The 23,062-nt window shown below is 42.8% G+C and overlaps 1 protein-coding gene across 1 annotated transcript in view; it reads left to right on the forward strand.

Moving 5' to 3' along the window:
• Positions 1-22,424, forward strand: part of DKK2 (dickkopf WNT signaling pathway inhibitor 2) — a 78,275-nt gene extending 55,851 nt beyond the window's left edge. The window contains exons 2-4 of the mRNA XM_048509901.1: positions 12,536-12,686; positions 16,278-16,427; positions 19,322-22,424. Of these exons, the coding sequence (XP_048365858.1) occupies positions 12,536-12,686; positions 16,278-16,427; positions 19,322-19,572 (552 nt within the window). The 3' untranslated portion in view covers positions 19,573-22,424. The remainder of the gene's footprint in view (positions 1-12,535; positions 12,687-16,277; positions 16,428-19,321) is intronic.
• Positions 22,425-23,062: the final 638 nt, after the last annotated feature.

Consider the following 23,062-nt stretch of genomic DNA (forward strand, 5'->3'; position numbering starts at 1 on the left):
TACTCGCAGTGGCCCACCAGGTACCTTTGGGAGCTCACAGGCAGGATGTGAAAGCAATGGAACCAACATCTTTTCTGGCACCCACCAAGTGGTTTTAAGAAGTGGGTGGGGCCAGGTAGGTCTTTTGATTGACATTTGAAGATTAGATTGATTGCCCAGATTGTTTTTCAAATATTGCTTTCACAGGAGATGCCACCACAGCACAAGGCTCTACACTACTTTACTGATGCTAAGCTGTGGCAATCATTTTTTGGCTGGTTCCACCTCCCATGGCAGCCATTTTGTTGCTGTGCTACCCATGCTGTGACAGAATTCAAAATGTGCCCATGGGCTTAAAAAGGTTGGGAACCCCTGCTCAAGAGTATTGACACCACTAATTAACACATGACTTCGTAAACTGAGGTGAAAAACACAATCTGGAACTAAATAACAAAATAATGAAGCATTCTCTGCTCTAAATATACTTTGGAAAGTAAAGTATCGATCAGGTTTAAATAGAATTTTGTTAATAGGTTTTTTTAAAAAAAAGAAGACAGGAACATCTATAACATTAGGGGGGTGAAAATGGTCAAGCAAATTCTGCTATACATTATATCTACCTCTTAAAGGATCATTTAAGAAGAAGAAGAAGAGTTTGGATTTATATCCCCCCTTTCTCTCCTGTAGGAGACTCAAAGGGGCTTTCAAACTCCTTGCCCTTCCCCCTCACAACAAACACCCTGTGAGGTAGGATTATTCCACAAGCTTGAAACAACTACCTCCCGGATGTGCAGATACTTTAAGGGTCAGAATAAAGTACACAGGGCAAAGTAAACTAAGTGGCCTACTTGGACAGGCACATCACATTTATCTGTCCTTGTATGCATTTTTCATGCAAAGGTAAGCACTAAGGGTTGACAACTGCTTGGAGGAAGAAGAAACCTTTTCTTTTAATGGAGAAGTAATCTGCTATTACTGGTACTTACCAGGTTATATTATTTATCTCTATTGCGTGAAGAACTTCGGCTACTAATTTCCATTAACCTTTCTTAAAGTATTTGCCCTCTTTTACATGACAAATGTTTGAAGTATTGGATAGATGATAGATAATGGAACACAACAGAGGCCCCAGTTTGGCTGGGACCTTACCCAGTTGGCATCTAGCATGACAGCAAAGTACTCCTCCATGTCCAAGACAGATAAGTAAGTCCTCCTTCAAGTCTGGTATGTGGTCTATAAACAGGATCTTCTTGCTGCTTACATGTTTCTCACATGTAATGAACTACATATGGCATTCAGGCTATTACCTACATGATTTCAGTGTGGGAAATTTACTCAGCTTTCCCAAAAAGAGATAAAGACCTACCAGAGGTATTTTGTGGTTTCATGATTGTTGTATTTTTTGGAAAGCCACTGTTCTCCATAGCAGTATACAGACTGCTGAAAAAGTCTGGGACAGATGATAAACGGCTAGGCAGAGATGAAACTAAAAAGCAAACTAGCAGACAGAGGGTGGGAAGAAGAGCAGACATGAAAGCCAAGCAAGATCCTTTTGAAAAAGCTGGATGGGGAACAAAGTGCATTAACAATCTGTGTCTGTCAAGGGTCTTTGGTGAGGCTCTCAGAAAGGACATCAAATCAAGTGATAAAGTCTTCTTGTCACAGGAGACATTTATCAGGTCCGTCAAAACACTGCATACTGTTGCTGTCTAGATCCCTGTGACCATGCCCCTGGTGGTAATTCTTCTGCTAACATGAATCACTTTGACAGCCACTGACAATGCTGAGAAAGATTGTGACTAACATGAGGCTGCGAATAGGTCTACCTGTCACTTTCCTTCAAAGCAGCTGGGGAGATTTGAATTGGGGCTGTGGCATTTAACCCTTTCTTTATGCCATTTTCCTAACCTCAGCTGCTATTTGACCTATGGAAGAAAACATATGGGGGCCTGTCTCTGTCTACCACATGGAAACAATCATTCCAGGAAAGGGAGGGGGGAATTTGCATCATGAAATTAATACAGAGAGGACATGACCAAGGATCTTACAGAAATCCCTTTCTTCAAACTGTGGTTGGTTTCAAGCCTAAGAATCCACCTGGGTGGGGAATCTTGTTTAACAGATCTGCATGACTAAACATTTTTATTTCATCCTTTCCAAAGAAAGAGTGCCAACATTGTTTGATCTTCCTAATTTTGTCTCCACAACAACCCTGTGAGATGGATTGGGCTATGAGCATGCCTAGCCTAAGGCCACTCAGAGAGCTTCCATGACCAACCTAACCCCTGATCCACTTGAGAGGTATGCAGAGCCATAGCATGGGGGAACTGCGCCTGAGTCACGTATGTGCCCTGCACCCTTGCCACCCCCCTGTCCACCCCTGCCACAACCCCGCACTGGCGCGCTCACGGTGCAAGATGCCCCCCTTCCACCTGGGCACTACACCACTGGAGGTATTATTTGACAGTTCTGTGCTTCCCGGGAACACCTGGGCCCAATTTGGGTTGTGGCCATGGCATGCAAGGATAGGGGACCTGCAGTGAAATGGTCCTCGGGACCCTCTGTTTCCCCTGTTGGGGAAACTTATGTGTAGTCCTATGTTAAATTTTCCCCATTGGAGCAAACAGCAAAACAAGCTGTTTTGGGTTGGGGGATGTATACATAGTTCCAATTGTATCCACATGCAGCTGGAAAATATGGAATTCCACTTCATGTCTATTTACTGGTCTCAGGGATAAACCCAAGTATAGTGTGTTGTGTAGTTCAGAAAAAATCAAATTGAGAAGAAGCAAAAACCTCACTGTAATCATATATCCCCATTCCCCCTTAAAAACAAGTGAAAAGTCCTTAGACAACCATTGGGCATAGGGGCAAAGTCAGCATCTTATATAGTGGGAGGACATTGACTTGAACCAAGTCCTTCAACTTCATTGTATCAAAAAGGCTCCACAGCCTTTTATTTTCTTCCTCTGAAGATAGAAGCAAGTTGACACCTTGGCAATGAATATTTATTTTTATAGTATGCATAATGCAAGCTTTAGTGCTTGACAGAGTTTGTTAATTTCCAGCCGCCTGCTGAATAAATCCATCTCCATTTGGCTTCTCTACTTGTCCTTTGGAATTAGGTCACAGTGATAGATATAGGCATTCAAGTAATTATCACATAATGCTAATAAAAGTTAAACTAACCACAGTGGTTTTCTTTCAGTTCCTGACCCACAACAGAAGTGTGTTATTTCCCTATATCTAAAACAGGAAATAGCTGCAGTATATCAGAAATAGCATCGTCTTATGGGGGGAATAAACGTCCGCCGGGGAGAACGCTGAGATCATCAAACTCATTCTCGCCTGTTACTTAATCAACATTTTAACTCAGGTCTCTGGAGTCCCTTAAGCACCACCTGCTCTTCTTTTTTCAAAATAAGATGCTAATTCAGTATTACTTTTCTTTTATCACTTTAGGCGAACTGTTATGTTGAAATCAACACGATAGGATTCAGATCCTGCTAAAGAGATGCAGAAAGAATAAACTGAAAAATAGACCACCTCACAGACTAAACATAAATAGTGGTACTGCCCAAAGATGTACCACATGAGCTATAAGAACACATGGAAGCCCAATTCTGCACTGCGGTGACAATCATGAGCATTTGCATGTATTGATCGTATCTAATTTTGATGCCGTTTGACATGAGGAGTCATATGGAACTATGCATTGTTCTATAGAGCTGGACACTCATCACTGGCACTTGGTGCTCCATCCCCATGGAATCTGAAAGGCCAATATATGCTTGGGATGCCAGCATTCTAGCCACTGCGTCAGGCTGGATCTCTGCACAGTCATGTTTAAAATGCTAGAAGGTCCCAAATTATGCTTTCTGAAAACAGATCAAATATTCTCTTTAACAGGAAGTGATATCAGTCGTTATGATCACTACTGCCCTAAAATCCATTTTTAGGGTTGCTGGCTTCTAGGTGGTGTCTGGAGAACTCCTGGGATTACCCTGATCTCCAGGTGACAGAAATCAGTTAACCTGTAGAAAATGGCTACTTTGGAAGGTAGACTCTATAGCAGTGGTGGCAAACCTTTGGCACTCCAGATGTTATGGACTACAATTCCCATCAGCCCCTTCCAGCATGGCCAATTGGCCATGCTGGAAGGGGCTGATGGGAATTGTAGTCCATAACATCTGGAGTGCCAAAGGTTCGCCACCATGGCTCTATAGCATTATAACCCACTGAAGATCCTCCCCTCCCCAAAGCCCCTCCCCAAGCTCCCCTCCCCAAAGTCCCTCCCTCTTCTCAAGCTCTACTTCCCAAATCTCCCAACTGAGAGTTGGCAATCCTAATCGATTTTGCTTGTCTACAATTGCTGACCTTCTATAAATGAAAACTGACAATGATGGTAAAGGGTGCTGAGGTATGACAAGACAGTGATAATGTAATCTCAGAATTACATAGATGGTCAGAGGAGCAATCTTAGGCAGGTCTACTCAGAAGAAAGTTTCATGGTATTCAATGGGGCTTATTCCCAGCAACCAGAGTGTACTTGACATTACAAAAATGCTCTTCTCAGTTGATCTTCCCTTTCCACTCAGGTCATGTGGCATATAAATTTTAGAAATATCTGTGGAAGATCAAATTCTTGGGATAGAAGGTAATTTGTGAAAAGGAAAGCCAGATCCATACCTGAGGGTTACAAGTTTGGGTAGTGGTAACACAATAAGCTTTTGAGCTGTTACGAAGATCTTCTCCAACAAATCTGAGTGATGTTATTGTTAATATTTGAAAATTAGGAAATAGGTTGGTTCATTTTACTGCGGACCAACTGTTGGTTGCATCCAGGATTTCTGGCTTTTCCTTAGGACTTTATAATTTCCCTTGAGTACAGTTATGATTCATTCAGAGCTTTTAGTACTACAACGAAGGCACTATTTTGGGAGGTTCTTTGTATGTTGAACATCCAGGCTTCTTTATGACTTGGCTGGCACGCTATTTGTTTCTTGCAGCAAAAATCAAGAACTCCACATGCCGTGGCACAGAATGAGAGAAACAGTCCCCTGAGACTCCCTGGAAACTTTTACTTTGTATCTCCCTCTATTTTAAAACAATCAGATGTTGAAGCTCTCTCACTCTTGCTGTAACACACAGAGTGCTTGTAACGTACTTCAAACCATAAATAGTTTTAGTGAAACAAGACATATCCACATAAAAGTGGATTCAGGGTGAATTCACACATCATACTACATCCTATTCCTCTAGCCAGAAAAGCAATGCAGTAAATACGTGTTAGCGGTAGGAAAGGCTTTTCAGGGATCAAATTTTGATCATCTGTACATGAGCAAACTTGAGATGTGAGGTTGCCTCTCGTCCTCCTTTGACGACATGGGGTTAGAGTGGGCAGAGGGGGACAGCAGACTCTTGGGGAACCGTAGCTGGGGTGGGGAAGACCAGGGGTTGTCACTTTTCCCCTGCCCTCCATGAATGAGGGGAAATTTGAACCCAGTTTTGTCAGGCTGAAGTCCTGAATTCTAAATACTGGGACATGCCAGCTCTCTATGCAAATGATACTACTATGATTTAATTGGTTCCTTTCTTAAATGGCATCTCAGGCTGGGGCACAAACATCACATTAGTTTATCCTTGCCTATTGAAGCCATGTGGTAAATAAGATGTAGTAGTGTTGAAAATCTTTGCTTGGACTTTACAGATCCTTCAAGGTATACCTGCTATATCTGAGTCCAGTAGCACCTTAGAGGCAGAGGTGTAGCTCCAAGGGGGGGTGCCCCTGTGGGGGTGCAGTGAGGGCTTTCTGGGAGTGGGGCAAGGGCGTTCCAGGGGCGTTCAGGGACAGGACGGGGGCGGAGGACGCACCAGTGCACTTGCCGCTTTCCCCCCTTGCTACGCCTCTGCTTAGAGGCCTACAAAGTTTCTGAGATATAAGATTTCAAGCATCAAAGCTCTCTTCATCAAATACTATGAAGGGATAACTGATGAAGGGAGCTTTGAATCTTGAAAGCTCAGACCAGTGGTGGCGAACCTTTGGCACTCCAGATGTTATGGACTACAATTCTCATCAGCCCCTGCCAGCATGGCCAATTGACCTCCATATTGTACTCCATAATAATAATTATGGAATTGTACTCCATAACATCTGGAGTGCCAAAGGTTCGCCACCACGGGCTCAGACCCTGAAAATCTTGATGGTCTCTAAGGTGCTACCGATTCAAATCTAGCTGTTGTATTGACCAGCAGTGCTCACCTACTGACAGGTCTACACAGCTGCCTTGAGAAACTACCTTCAAGGTGTAAAATGTGTGGCCAGGTACTGAGGATACCATCTTACTTGGTGAAACCAATCCACCTGTGTACAGGAATGTGCACACCTTCTGACCCTTCTCTCTGTGTAACTGGAGCCTTAAGAAACAACCAGGTCAGAGTATTGCTGGGCAGGTGCTGTCATTTCCCAGGCTCTGAGCAGCAAAGTCCAGCTGTTAATTCAAATTGTGATTTGTTTCATGAAGAGCCTCTTTCCTGTGCTTGCACAGATTAATATTGATTACGTGATCGGTAGAGGACAACAGGGCAGCTTGCTAATTTATAGCTATGTGGGAGGGGGAAATCACTTTTGTATGATTTATGTATTTGGATGACTTAACTGTGATTTATGGACTGGCTTTTTTTTCCTGCTGCATGTTAATACCAAGACACTTCATAAGACACAGGAAAACTGTATATTAGAAATGAAGTTATTCCCAGTAGTTCAAGGCAGAACCAAAGAACAGCTGGTTCCCTTAAATTTAGTCTCCAGGCAGATTGTTGGAATACTGACCAAACTCCACCCAGTATAAAGAAATGATAAGGCCACAGAACAGCCCATCCAGATAAAACGCTGGGATGGAACGTTGAACTCTTTCTTTTCCTTGCTTTCTCTCAAAAACGAGAATCTTAAAGGACCTGCAAATATAAACACGAGAAGAGCACCAGCGCCTGGACAATACATGAAAGCCCTTTATTGTGTACATTTTGAGACGATCGTTTTGAACATTGCCTACCCACCCCGGTAGTGTTTCCTGCTCTATTAAAACTAAGAAGCGCCCCACTGGGATTCTCACAAGCGAGAGGGGTTCCGTCGTGCCAAGTTTGTGAGATCAAAGGGTCTGCTATAAATTCAGAGAAATGTTTCAACTTTATAATGTTTTGCCAAACCATGGGTCTTTGGTAGGGAGAAAGATTTATGTGAGAATATTAAGAAGATTTCCTTTTTAAAGGCAAAAGACATTGCTATCTCCAGATTCTGAGGAGCAGAAATGCTGGAGCTTAACTGATTATTAACAGAGAAGTCTAGCTGTATTCAGCATTGTTTTAAACACGCATCTAGGGATGAAAACACTTTTTTTCCCAGTTGTCATAGGAAACATTTGTTTTCTCTGTCCTGAACTTACTTCCCTGGAAGGCTCCCACAAGTCATTCAAGATGTTCAGATAATCAGTGGAGTGAACACAAAGCAGTAGAGGAGATGGATCACAGCAGCAGCAGATCTAATCTCTGATCCCTTTCTCTCCCCATCACATGAACAGAATCATGAAGCTGAGAAGCCAGTTATACTATCTTAGTCCAGCCTACCTTGCAGGGTCGCTGTGAGGATAAAATGGTGAAGGGAAAAACGTGTTTATCTCTGGTGGTTTCTGCACAGCACACTAATAATTTGTGTAACATTGTATTAATGAACCCGGTTTCCGCTGTGTGCCTTTGCACTGTAGATTTCACTCTTCCAGGACGTGAATGCAAACAGTCTAGGTTGCTGTGACTCCTTTGCTTTCTCCAAAAAGACTACTAGTGTAGCAATTTTTGTAAAACCTGGATTGAGGGAAATATAACAGGCTGAACCCATTTGGGGGGAAGAGCCCTGTGCAAAGTTCTTCCCCCAAAAGGGAGAAATAGCTTCCTCAGCCAGTTCTATTTGGGCTGTGCAGAAACTACTATTGTGAGCTCCATGGGGCAGGGGAGAGTGAAATGCAGCACATAAATAAGAGGTCACCAAACTGTCTTAAAAATGAGAGCTATTTCTCAATAATGGAAACTACTCCAAGATACCCCACCACCACCTTCCCTGGCATGTGAGCAGCAGTGGCGTAGCAGTTAAGAACAGGTGTACTCTAATCTGGAGGAACTGGGTTTGATTCCCTGCTCTGCCATCTGAGCTGTGGAGGTTTACCTGGGGAATTCAGATTAGCCTGTGCACTCCAACACATGCCAGCTGGGTGACCTTGGGCTAGTCACAGTTCTTCTGAGCTCTCTCAGCCCCACCTACCTCACAGCGTGTTTGTTGTGAGAGGGAAAGGGAAAGGAGTTTGTAAGCCCCTTTGAGTCTCCTATAGGAGAGAAAGGGGGGATATAAATCCAACTCTTTTTCTTCATGTTGTCAGATTTTGTTTTGTCCAAAATATCAAAACATGGACTAGAAAGAGCACTACAAATGGAGTTATTGGCGAAGCACAGAAAACAATCCTAGGAAAGAAAAACTGTTTTGTTTCACAAAGGTCTTGAGCAGATCTTTTTGGGATCTTTTCCTGGGGAGGGATTTCATATTCTGCAAAAAATAGCTTATAGGTCACCTGTTGGATGCCCTTGAGACAGACAAATTAAAAGGTTGTCAAAAACATTCTTAATGAAAAGTAAGCCAAAGCCATGATCCCGAATGCTGTGAGTGTAGTTTTAAAAATGCCTATACATTTCTTGAGAAAGGGGGGAGAAGAGGCAGCAAGATATAGACCCATCTCATCACATCCTGGAACTTAAGCAGAATAAGTACTTGGAATGGAGGCCACCAAGCAAGACTCTGCAGATGAAGGCAATGGCAAGCCATCTTTGTATTGTCGAAGGGTTTCACGGCTGGATTAAACTGGTTGTGGTGGGTTTTCCGGGCTGTGTGGCCGTGGTCTGGTAGATCTTGTTCCTAACGTTTCACCTGCATCTGTGGCTGGAATCTCCAGAGGTGTATCACAGAGGGAAGTCTGACTTCCCTCTGTGATACACCTCTGAAGATGCCCACCACAACAAGCCATCTGCTCCTCACTTTATTTGAAAGTTCTTTCTGAGGCTGCTGAAAGTCAGTTGCGACCTGTTCTCATGAGCAGATGTGTACTGTGAGATGCATAAGGGAACAATTAGTTATGCAAATCAGGTTGTATCTAAACCAAAAGATTCTTTGGAAAAAAAATGTTTTTGCCCCACACTATGCTCTTACATAAGCCTCTTGTGACTGATAGCTACTCAGCATGTAGAAATGTACAACACATTTTTTGAAGCATGACCAGCATATTATTTTGATTTTTAAAATATATTTAGACCCTCAAGTTACTGGTGTACGAAACCCTTTCAAAAAGCAAACTTAAATGGCAGCTAAATATAGGCCTCTGGGGAAAATAGCTTCAAAATGTCAACATTTTTTCCAGAAAATAATTTTTTTCATGCAGTAGTCTTTCTGAGAGTTATACTCTTTAGTCAGACTCTTCAGTTTAAACTTATAAGGATTAACTCATAATTTTTAAATGTGTTTGGTGAAAGTCTTCAAAGCATTAATGGGAATTAATAAATTTAGTACGCTTGTTTGTCCAACTGAAAGGGTAATTTAATAAAAACTAATCAGATAATGGTAGTATTAACAACACAATCCTAAGGAGAGTTACTCCGGTCTAAGCCCATTCATTTCAGTAGGCTTAGAGTGGAATAACCTTGCATAGGATTGCATTGTTAGGGATGGTAATTGTCTACTATTAAATTCATAGAAGGGGAACCTTAAGATATTGTTCTGGCACTATTCTCCTTCTTCTTAGTCGATCTGGAAAATCTGTAAACACTGTTTGGACATCAGGGTTGCCAAACTCTATTGGGGGAGGGGTGAAAATTTACAAGAACTACGACTGATGTCCTGACTACAGTTCCCCAAAGGAAATGGCCACTTTGGTGGATGGACTGTATGGCATTACATCTCTACTGAGGTCCCTCCTCTCCTCAAACCCTACTCTTCCCAGGCTTCACCCCTAAATCTCCAGGAATTTTCCAACCCAGAGTTGGTGACTCTAGTGCAGGGGTGGCCAACCTATGGCACTCCAGATGTTCATGGACTACAATTCCCATCAGCCCCTGCCAGAATGGCCAATTGGCCATGCTGGCAGGGACTGATGGGAATTGCGGTCCATGAACATCTGGGGTGCCATAGGTTGGTCACCCCTGCTCTAGTGTATGCATACACCGCCATATGTATTAGCTGTTCTGAGCCCAAATTTGGTTGGGAAAGAGCAGGGTTGGGAAAGAGCAGGGTAAAAATAAAATAAAAAAATAAATACAACCATAGCATAGATAAGAACATACGAAAGAACCTGCTGGATCAGACCAGAGTCCATCTAGTCCAGCTCTCTGCTACTCGCAGTGGCCCACCAGGTGCCTTTGGGAGCTCACAGGCAGGATGTGAAAGCAATCACCTTCTGCTGCTGCTGCTCCCGAGCACCTTGTCTGCTAAGGCATTTGCAATCTCAGATCAAGGAGGATCAAGATTGGTAGCCATAGATCGACTTCTCCTCCATAAATCTGTCCAAGCACCTTTTAAAGCTATCCAATATAACAATAACATATGTGTGCTGTGCTAAAAGTCATGGCATGCCAGTACATAAAACCAATAGCTCATTCTACACACTAAAGGAAGGTGGATGGTGTCAATCAATTCCCATCTCACAGTACTGCATGCATTTCATCTAGATCCTAGAGATCCCCCGATTCTGAGTAGAGCATAGTTGGTAGGTTTGCCATTTCTTGCTCGGGAAGTAATTGAGAAAGATCATTTCCTACCCTGGCATTGAAGTCCCCCATGAGTACTAGCTCTGACTGGGGATGCTTGGCTTCTAAGTCGCCTACAAAATTTGACAGTTTTCTCCAGTCACTGTCAGTAGCTTCTGAAGCATTCCTTGGGGGTAAGTAAACATTCACTAAGATAAAGCTTTTATTATTATACAATATTCTAATTGCCTGCGCAATTGGTTCACACATATCAAGTTTAGCTGAAACAATTCCTTGAGATATAAATGTTGCTAAACCTCCCGATGGTCTGCCTCTCTTATTTGAGATCGATGCATGGAGTACAAATGATGTGTAACCTTGGATAGTAATTGGAGTTGTAGCCCACGTCTCCTGTAGGAGAATAATATGAAATTGGGTAAGATAATGAATAAATTGCTCAGGAAGTTTCTGAAGACTGGGAAGTGGTGTTTATGGAGGAGCTTGGTGAGGATGTGATGCTATGGTGTCCATTCTCCAAACTTGCCAAAGGGCAACATTTCAATTATCAAAGGTCAGCCATAAACATTACATAAAGAAAGCCAGTTAAGAAGCCACCTCATAACAAATGCCAAACCAATTTAGTTGCTACTCAAATGAAAATAGTAAGGTCTTCCCCTTGTATCTGAAAAAGAGCAAGGAAGGGGTCTAGCTGGACGTTTTGGGTCACAGAATTCTGGGCTTGACAACTGAGAAACGCTTATCCCATTATATGCTCCAGACATACTGAATGACTCCGATGCTTTGTAGTATTTTTAGTACACCAATGATTAAATTATATGAATATCTAATAACTAAAATAATTTACATTTGGAAATATTCATCATCGGGCTATGTATCTAGTCAAGGTTTTATTCATATAGTATGCCCATTTCCCAGGACTGTGTTACTTTCCATGTACAGTCTGCTTAAGGCCTGGCAACTATAAACAGGTACAAACACATTCTATTTGACAAACATGAGACTTCAAAGCATCAGAGTCCACAGGCAATCTCTATTTTTCACTGATTTATTTAATGAGGGGTTGGTTTGAAAGCCACTTGACAACTATTCTGCTTAGTTATCAAGTTGTCATTTATCCATCAATTGGGGGGGATGGGACTTGAAGGTCAATATTGTCACCAAGACAAAGAATGACCTGTGGTCCTGCATTCCAGCAAAATATGCTGTCATTTTGTTAGGATTGTCTGGTGGGTGTGACCTGAGGGCCTGCCAACTGCACAGATCAGAAATGACGTCCTTGATGTGTGATAATCACCTATCGTATGAATTCAGCAATGCAGGGATTGTGTTATGTGTGTCACGTGGGAAAGCCATGCATTGCATCACATGACACAGCAATTACACATCATTGCTTTCGATTGCTAGTTGCCTTGGTGGCCTGAACTGAGCAGGAAGGCAGAATACAAACAAACAAATAAAATGGCAGGTGCATTATGGGGGTCAGGCACTCCCATTACGTGCAGTTGGCAGGCTCCCAATCCATGTGAGTGTAACAGTGGAAAGAACAACAGAATGAAATGGAAACTTCTCTCATGTCAGCTGTGACCAACAATGATTACAGGCTATAAATCCAGGACTTGAAATGTCGAACATTTCCTATCTGAAAGCTATTAAAGCCTGACAGTTCTGTTTGGCTGTACCTCCTTTTACCTTCCTTGGTTTTGTTTTGTAATTGGCAAAATATTAACTAACATTTTCTTCCCTTCTCTTCCCCTAGGCTTACCCTTGTACCAATGACAAGGAATGTGAAGTTGGGAAATACTGCCACAGTCCCCATCAAGCGACTTCAGCTTGCATGATTTGCAGAAGGAAAAAGAAGCGTTGTCACAGAGACGGCATGTGCTGCCCTGGAAACCGCTGCAACAATGGTATGCTTTTGAAAAACCTAAATGGCAAACTGCATTTCAGTGGTATTTCATTTCATTAAGTACCTGATCCAAATTGCCCAGTCAAGAAACTTCAGAATCAGAATCAGCATTTGAGGAATCAAGACATCTGCCTAATCAAATGCTGATCTATGGGGTTTTTATTTTATGATGTTTTATTTTTTTTAACTGACTGGTTCATTCCGGGGTGTCTCTCATGATTCTTTTTTGAAAGTCTGAAATATTCTGATTGCTGCATAATTGAGGAGCCATTGCAGTTGTATGTCTCTCCCTCGGAACAAAATGGGAATGTTGAGTGTCTGTCTTTCAAAACAGGGAATTCAAAATGTATTCCAAAATTATTAATGTTCTTCCTTACCACCCAGAAAGTTGAAATCTGATGCACCTAGGTCCTTAGTGGTGGTGAACCTATGGTACTCCAGATGTTATGGACTACAATTCCCATCAGTCCCTGCCAGCATGGCCAATTGGCCATGCTGGCAGGGGCTGATGGGAATTGTAGTCCATAACATCTGGAGTGCCAAAGGTTCGCCACCACAGAGTCCTAGGGTTTGACCCAAGCTAAATGTTCCAGAATAGAAGGACTTCTGTCTGCAAAGGGCAACTTCCTGATGTCCCCTCAAAAGGGCTGTCAGGGTGAGGAACTACCTGGAGATTTTGGGGGTGGAGCCTGAGGACGGTGGGGTTTGGGGAGGGGAGGACTGCAGTGAGGTATAATGCCACAGAGTCCCAAATCACCCATTTTATCCAGGTAAACTGATCTCTGCCTGGAGATCAGTTGTAATAGCAGAAGAAGCGTATGTCTCATGTCAGCTTGTTCCTGAATAAGATCAACCATATGTGTGCTAAAAAGAATATGTGGAATCTTGAGTTAGAAGTGAGAAACACTGAAAGATGATCTCTAGATTAAGCCCTTGTGGCAAAAACGAGGAGATAACCGGCTCCTGTTAGGACTCCAAAGTGAGAAAACACCAAATTGAAATTTAATTAGGCCTTATTAGGTCTTCTCTGTAGTATTTAATTGTCTATCACAATTTTGTGTGCATTAGTTTCTTTTTGAACATAACTGAACATTTCTAAACACATTACCAGGAGAATTTTCTTCTGTAAATGTTGTCTTGAAGTATTTTTTGTAGTTAATAAATATTGCCAATCTGTTCAACCATGGATTTGTTATACAAGAGTAGTAAGATTTTCTATTCAAGCCATTATCCGCCCCCTGGAGGTTGGCAACTCTGCTCCTCTCCCACTGCAATCCAAAATTCTGCTACATGGAATGGGAGATCCCAGGAACAGCTGAGAGGAGTTGTCAGTTTGCTGCAGGAGGGGAGATCTGATGAAACTATTTTAGGGATCCAAGTTGGACAGCCCCATCCAGGGCTTTAGGGAGTGGTGAGGCCATGTGCCAGGCTTTTGCCCTATCCAGGGCACTTACCTCAGTGGAGAAGGCAGATGTGCTGATGACCCCCTGTCCCTTAGTCTCAAGCCTGTGATTGACCACCAGCGTGGGTGGGGCAGGCCTGGGCATTTCCTTGCTGGGGTCTAGGGCTGGGAGTGCTGTGCCCCAGTTCTTGGACTTATGCCACCCTTTTGGTGGTGCAAGTCCTGGAAGTCCTATAGGGCTTTCCATTAGCAGGAGAGTTTTGGAGCTTTTTCTTGCTCGCTGCCCCACCAACAAGCTCTCTTGGAGGCGGCAGGGCAGCACCACATTGGTACCACATGCTGCTGCCTTTGACTTTGGATGAAGCTGGGAGTCTGACAGAACAATGTTAGATCACTAACTCAAAAGCAGAGTATAAAGCAGTGATGGCGAACCTATGGCACGGGTGCCAGAGGTGGCACTCGGAGCCCTCTCTGTGGGCACACGAACACAGTGTTCGTCACCCCCCCCCCCACACACACACACACAGACCTAGCCTGGCCTGGGCCACTGAGTGTGACGTGTGCGCACCGCGGTGAGCAGGGAGGACTCGGCTGGTGGGCCTGGTGCCTGTGCTCCGGGTGGCTGCTGCCTGGGGTGGGGTGGGGGTGCAGAGGATGCAGAGATGCTAGAGAAGCACAGAGAGGTGCATGCGGGACTTGCTGGAGACTAGAGCAGGCTGGCCCCTGTTCAAGCGGGTGGGGTGGAGGAAGAGTGAGCCAACCGGTTTTTTCTAAACTAAAACCTCAGCATTCAGGTTAAATTGCCGGGTAAATAAGTGGGGTTTGGGTTGCAATTTGCGATAAATAAGTGGGGTTTGGGTTGCAATTTGAGCACTCGGTCTCAAAAAGGTTTACCATCACTGGTATAAATCATACCCCCAAATACTTGCACACAGACCAGGAAGTTAAAATGGGTATGCATGTATTCCCAGACATCCTGGTCATTTAAAAAAAAAAGTGTTAAGTCATTTTCTGTTTGTGAAAAAAGGAAGAAGGGTCCCCTTTGACACCCAAAAAGGCTATGTTAGGGATTATAGGATCTGTATGGACAAAACCCATGTGCTGCAGGGTCTGTAGTATGGACAAAAGTTCTGTAAAATTGAGTGAAAAAATTGGCTGAATCCAACCTAATCCAACCTAAGCACTCAAATGAATTCCTAGTATATTCCATTATACATCAAGAGACTAGGCTTCTTTTTAGTCATCCATGAGGGTGGGAGATTATTTTATGTGAAGGACCATTTGATCGTGTGCCAGAACCTGGTTCAAACTACCTCTCTACTATTTGTTCACTAGGGTGATTTCCTCACTGGTGATTAATCCTGGGATAGTCACCTGAAATATCCAGGTTCCCTCAAGAATTTCTCACAGCCAAACCGTGGAACACAGATCAGTCCCGTTTCTGGTGCTCTTCCCCCTCCCCCTTATCACAGGATTTTCCTGGACCTGCTTGTATAAGCACCTTTTTGAAAAAACATTCCAATGGGAGCTAATAGGAGATGGGGGCTACACATTTGAGGGTCCATAACTTTGGCCCCCACAAACCAAACTTCACCAAACCTGGGTGGTATCATCAGGAGTGTCACCTACTAATACCATCCTGGTTTTGTGAAGTTTGGTTCAGGGAGTCCAAAGCTATGGACGCCCAAAGGGGGTGCCCCATCCCCCATGACTTCACCAAACTTCACCAAACCTGGATGGTATCATCAGGAGGGTCTCCTAAAGATACTCTGAAATGTTGGTGCTGCTACCTTAACAATTGCACCCCTGACAGCAGGCACCCCCCCGCCTCCCAAGGGACAGGGCTAGATGTCTTCACTAGAAATATGCTGCAGTAAGGATGTTGGAACCTGGATGAAAAGGTGCCGATTCTTTTGAAACTTGGTTGTATCTAGATTAAATTTTCAGAGGAAATTCGGCCTAGGTGGCTGTAGACATCTGACTCAGTCTCATTTCCCCTTCCCCTTTACAACATGGGAATAGTAACATTGGCCCAGTTTCAACCTGGCATGAAGATTTATTGAAATCAAATATATAATGGTCTCCTAACTGTTTTCTTTCAGCGGGCTCTTTCTTAGTGAATAATATGGCCATGGCCACACTGTTTTCAAAGGACCTTTCTATCTTTTCTCATTTTATTTTTCACTCTAGGTACCTGCATACCAGTGACTGAAAGCATTCTCACAGCACATATCCCAGCCCTGGAAGTACCCCGCAACAAGAAAAGTAACCACTATCCCACTAAGGATTTGGGCTGGCAAAATCTAGGGAAAGGGCAGTCCAAGTTGACACACATCAAAGGTATGACTGGATTATCAGTCTTCTGTACTATGATTGTCTTCTGAAACTAGAGTGCATTTCTCTATAAAGGGTGTAAAAGTGCTTTTAAAAAGTCAGTTAATTCATTCCTTCATTCTGTTCATGTCTTGCTCTTCTACAAAGTACTCAAAGTGACACAACAAACGAGACATAAGCACTTAAAAAATGTCCACTGCAATCTAAAACATTCAAAAATGTCAATACAAATATATACATAAAAACAGTTTTCAATATTAAAGGCAGCGTTCCAAATATATCAAAGGTCCATTCTGCACAGCACAAATAACATCTTGAAGATGTTAAATGAAGCATTTTGGAGACAAAGTGCACATGCTAAAATGTGGACTTCTGGAACAATCTTGAAAGTGATGTCATTGCATCAAGGCAACATTCTAGAATTCGCTGGATACTCCCTTTCCGCACAGACACAATAATACACATTCAATCCACTTCAACAATTGTTTAAAGGTACATTTTGCTATTCTGCACAGTAAAATCCAGCTTCAAAGTGCATGGAAAGTGGATTGAAAGCGCATTATTCTGCATGTGGGGAAGGGGACTCAGTCGGTCCCAGAACTGACATTACACTGTTGCAGTAACAACCATTTTTCAGAACATTCCCGCCCCTTCCAGCTGCTCTAATTAATGGCGGCAGGCAGAGGCTAGCTGGGCCAGAGTGCACCCGGTGAGCACTCTGGCTTCCCCCCCCCCCATGGCGGCGCCTCCCACTCCCACTCCCTTTAGAAAACTGAGCAGGCTGGAGAATAGGCCTTCCTGTTTTGGCGGGAACTACATTTCCCAGGGTCTCCTGGCAAATGTAGTTCCCACCAGAACAGGAAGGCCTGTTCTCCAGCCTGCTTGGTTTTCTAAAGTAAGTGTGGGGGGGGTGCCACGGGGTGGCGGGGGAGGAGCCGGGGAGATTTTGCGCCCCCATGTGACCCAAATCTGTGAGCCCGGTGCGTCGTGCACCCCCCTGCCCCCTGGGAGCTTCATCGCTGGCGGCAGGGGTTTGGTGCTGCTGCTTGGCAGCCCCACTTTGTACTCCATTTTGGCACTGTGATTAAATCAGTGCACACAGTTTCATCAGTTTTCCTTTTGCGAGCTGGGATTTAATCAGTGCATGCACAAATCACAGTTCAAAAGGCACCCGTAACCAATGTAATCACATTAGGATGCCAAAAAGCCTGTGTTTACCTGGTAGCTCCTGTTCTACTTGGGGAGTTGATATTTTGCTTGCCTAAAGATTCTCCTTCCTGAATTTTCTACAACACATCCCATGATCCCCCACATAGCCTTTCAGGGGGGCCTAAGGGAACCCCCTCCTAACCTTTTCACCAGCAGAAAAGCTGTTTGGATCCAACCTATTATGAAAGAAGGGTTTAAATGTGTATTTCTTTGGCCTGAGAAAGACACAGGGAGGCATTGAAACCTTGCACGTACTCTTGTCTGTCTTGGAACCTTTCACATACAAAGCCTCTTCTCTTTACTGCATTTAAGATGGTGCCCCCAAAATACAGTCCATGTAACATCACAAATTTGCTGCAATGTGGGTGACCCATAGCAATGTATCACAGAAGGTTTATTGGGAGACCCAACCCACAAATCAGCAAAGACACAATCAGAAGAATAAATAGGGAGACGCTATTTAAAAAAAATGGATTTCTGTAAGTTCAATAGGTATTTGCTTTCCCATCCTGCCTCAAAGGCGCTCATGAAGACAGCATGTGGGAGGTCTATGTGTGCCACCTAGATTCTCTCTTGTCTCAAAGTATTCATGCTCTGAAGCAGAAGAGATTTGCACCAAGTGGCGAGGAGAGGGCAGATGAGGGCGCAATTTGGGAGAGAATCATTCTCTCTGCTGTATATATGTTGAGCTAGGGCAAAAAAAAGAGAGAGCTCTTTTTGAGCCAGTAGGTATCATCTAAAAGTGGGTCACTGTGCTGGATTATATCCAACATGTGCTATACAAATGCAAGTGACAGGATTTTAGGAGCATGCATATATGTACATATTTAAATTCTCTTTCCCAAAATGGGTGCAGGGGCAGGACTTAGCAGTACAGCATCTGCAGAAGGTCCTGGGTTCAGTCCCCAGCATTTCAACAGGATTAGATATTAAGTGATTTGAAAGACCTTTGCCTGAGAGACAACACAAGTAGACACCCCCCCCCCACACACACACACTGAAAGACCAATGGTTCAATGAAGTCTAAAGTAAGTTCATATGAACTTTTTGAAAATGGAGTGGCTTGGTGGTGGGATGGAAAGTGTCATCAAGTCACAGCTGACATGGTGACCTCACAGGGTTTTCAAGGCAAGAGACATTCAGAGGTAGTTTGCTAGTGCCAGCCTCCATGTGGGCTGAGAGAGTTCTGAGAGAACCGTGACTGGCCCAGGGTCACCCAGGCTTCATGTGGAGGAGTGGAGAATTGAACCTGGTTCTCTGGATTCGAGTCGACTGGTTACAGTCATTTGAAGTACTACTTTTTTTATAATGTGTAAATATAGAACTATAACGTGGATGACTGTTTCTGGTCTGGAACAAACAACACCGAAAACTGAAAATGAGAATTCCTCCCCTGCCCTTGCTTTGTAGCTGATTCCATAATTATGTTAGTCTTCTTGTGCAGCTTTCTGATTTATGGTTATTTTCAAATAGCCACTGGATTTTCCTGTTGCTAATATATACATTTCTTCTGTGTAATTATACATTTTTCCTCTGTAAATGCGTATCTGTTTTTCAAAATATATTTTAATATATTTTTCATTGGTAGTAGGTAGTTTTTACATTTGTGCTCTGGGACTTTTTTTGGTAGGTCTGTTGAATCCATTCCTTTTTTTCCCCCGTGGTGATATGGTTTCCTCTTTTATTTTTAGGTCATGAAGGAGATCCCTGCTTAAGGTCCTCTGACTGTACCGAAGGGTTCTGCTGTGCACGTCATTTCTGGACCAAAATTTGCAAGCCTGTCTTGTACCAGGGAGAAGTGTGCACCAAACAGCGCAAGAAAGGATCCCATGGGTTGGAGATTTTCCAGCGATGTGACTGTGCCAAAGGGCTGTCCTGCAAAATCTGGAAAGATGCCACCTATTCTTCAAAAGCAAGACTTCACGTGTGCCAGAAGATCTGATAACGCAGAGCCTGCAACTAACAGGACGTGGTCCCTATGTACTGAGTGCGTTGCAGCATTGTGGAACATAAGGGTTGCAAATAAGAGCAGAATGATCGAAGTAACACCTGTGGCAGGAATAAGCATCATCTTAGACTATATGACATTTCTGCCCTGGAGAGGAATGCCAAGGCAGCTGGAATGTCTTAATTATTCAGTGTCATTCTGCCTGTGGTGCCAAATCTTTGTGGGAAAGCACAGCACCAGTGGTGTTTGAAATTGATCACGCTATATGTATGACCTGTGACTTCTCATCAAGTTGTTTGCATTAGTTGTGGGTAGGTTCCCCTGTATGATTGTAAAATAAATGCTATATTATGTGTGTACAGCACAAAGCAGTGCTTTGCTGATGGACATTTCAATGAACACATCCTTGAATATTCAACAAGGACTCTATAGCAAAGAAAAGGTATCTGGAGGAAAAAGTTATCGTGAATGTTGCAACCTGTTAACTTTACAATTCAAAGCTGTCATGTGAATCAGAAACAGCTTCCTGACAAGCAGGAATGCAAAATTTTGGAGGCTGCTGAGTAGATGGTCGGGGAAATTAACAGTCAATATTTTTTCAAGGAAGATGTTAACCTTGAAGACAGGCATTGTGCAGGGGTAGGGCGGTAGTCTATCTGGTTTAGCTTCATAGATTGATGGAGCATTTTGATCAGAAGGGAGTCCTCTTCATATAACACAGCAAATGTTTTCTATTTATCTCAGTTTATTGCTAGAAAATTTGGGGTTGAGAGATAAACCAAGCTGTTCCTGAATGCTTCAAGGGTGAAATAGGATGTTGAGCTGCTAGTTGTGAATGCCAGGATGCTGAGAATCACCTGGTAAATTCTTGTGGACTTTTGCCTCAAAGGGAGACAACACAGTCAATTGACCATAAACTTAGGACTGAGCCAAGAGAGCTATTCAGCACACTTTAACTTGGAGACACCAAAAATGGAAGCATCAGTGTGCCCGTGGCAAGAAAACCTTCACAATAAAAGTTATCTTGAACATGGACACATGATCAGTTATTCATAAATGACATCACACGCTGAAATGTAACAGCTCAGACTGGCAAAATATTATGTTCTTGTTTCAAATGCATGTTAATCGTGTGGATAGGATCAACTGCCTCCATTGACGACAATGGTTTCTCAATCACTTCAGCAGTGTGAATAAATGATGACTTCCGCTTATCTGATTTATTTTCTCTCCTAGTACCCCTGCATTTTCTCTTACTATACTTGCTTATTTTTCAAATGTGTTATTTTTGTAAGCAGAAGAGGTTGGGAAAAAAATAGATGGGTAGGATTACTCTAGGCAATATGACTGACTGGCTGAAAGAAAATGTATCTATTCCTTTTTTTGTTTTACATTGTGCCACTTCTAGGGGGCATTCGGATGATCATTCTTTCCCATCACCCCATGTGATTAAATCCATGTTGAAAAGAGCCATCCTTAAAGAGTCTAAAATAAATGGGATCTGTGGTCATTGTGCCTCCCATTCTTTGAAGCTTTCTCTTTCTACTTTATGTTCATGTGTTCTCCTTGTTCATTCAAAGTATGCGCACATGATGTAAATTATGGCTCAAATCTGGAAACCAATATATCCATATTTTGAATTAACGAAAATGAGTTATACCATAAAGGGTCCACAGAGTTTAATTTTCCTTGGCACATTTCTACACTGCAAGTGAAAACTAGTTCTGAACCAGTTCAGTTGCCATGGCATCCTCCCCAGGAATCATAGAAACAAGTTTAGTCAGGATACTGACAATGTTCTACGCCTCCTCTCCCTTAGCACTTCTTGATGGAATGCAGGCCAGAAAGGTCAAATAGTTTTCAGGGCAGAGTGCATGTACAAAATTGGTGCCTCGCTGTGACCTGTGTACCAATAGCCAGTCACCTTTGTCGTTCTTAAAGTTCTGATTATTTTGTGATGAAGTAAATATACAAATGTTTGTAACAAAGCCCAGACCGATATTGTATAAACCGAAATCACTTTCAGGAGGCTGAAAAACGTAGTAGAGAAATGGTGGGAGTAATCAATCCAACCTTTCTTTGTTGGCTGTTCCTTCCACTCAGAACGTTTCCCCAAGTTGCTTTTTTCCAGCAGAGGTCCAGAAGGGAAGCTACTCTTGAAAGTATACAAATGGAATCCCAGTGGGTTGGAAAAGCCCTTGGCATAATTTGGAGCAGGAAATGGTTAGTGTGGGAAGGGACAAATCTTCCATCCAAAATGGCTGCCTCTCAGGATGATTTTTCATTGTTTGAAACTGTGAGAACTTCTTTATGAGCATTTGCATGCAATATTGTACCCCAGCTCAGAGTTTAGGCCTCTGTTTCATTATTTTTTAAAGATTATACAGGTTATTTAAATTTCAAAATGCAAGGGTTCAATATTGCCTCCCACCAGATCTTGTTGGATTTATGTAGGAGTTTTGCCTGGTTTCTGCAAGTGCAATGAAAACAGAAACAAGGTTGTCATGTGTGTAATTTCAAAGAGACATTTCACCTTTTGCTGAAAGAGATGATATCCACATATCCCTACCCTCTGTGAGATGACCAGAAGGAATTCTTTGGTGCATCTAGCAGTTGCAAAGTAAGAAGTCCCACTCATGTAAAGGTTATCGGATGGCTTCTGCATGCCCTTCCCTTATTTTCCTGCAAGATCTAGTATTTGAAATAATTTATTTACAGGAAATGTTTAATGAGATGTATTTTCTTATAGAAGATATTTCGTACAGAAAGCTTTGTATCAAACTATACTTGCAACTTGTTGACTTTGTAATTTAGAAAGAAATGTATAATAAGATTAAATATATGAAGTGACTCTTTTCACATTTGTCTTTGTATGCTTGCCTGATCCCTTACAGATCAAAGGTGATGTTGGAAAGGGCCATCAAGAGTGTGACCCCTCAGGGTTTTTGAGACTTGAGCTGAATAGAGGTGGTTTGCCATTGCCTGTCTTTACATAGCAACCCTGGACTTCTTTGGTGGTCTCCATCCAACTACTAATGAGGACTGATCCTGCTTACCTTTTGCTCTTTTATGAGATTGGGCTAATTTGAGCCATCCAGGTTGGACCATAGGACAAAGATAGCATACAGTATATGAGCTACATTAGGATAACCCTTAATTTCATCCAAACCTCTTTAGAAACATCAAGAACTTCCTCTGTGGGCACCATGGATGTCCCAAATTGTATTTCACCTAAGCATTTCGTTCCAAATTATCCAAAGGATATTCTTAGCCCTAGTTCTTCAGATACCATGACTGAGACAGAAATTTTCATGACACAAAAATGCATTGCAATTGTACTATTGGTATGCCTTGGTTCATCTATCAGTTGGGACTTGATTGCAATACACACACACACACTTTATTTTTCTAACTTTCAGCATTTTAACCTGATTAATTCCAAAAGGGTTCATGATGGAACACAATTTTTTGAAAGCGATTCCAG

This window comes from Sphaerodactylus townsendi, linkage group LG10, assembly GCF_021028975.2.
Source record: "Sphaerodactylus townsendi isolate TG3544 linkage group LG10, MPM_Stown_v2.3, whole genome shotgun sequence".
Lineage (NCBI taxonomy): Eukaryota > Metazoa > Chordata > Lepidosauria > Squamata > Sphaerodactylidae > Sphaerodactylus > Sphaerodactylus townsendi.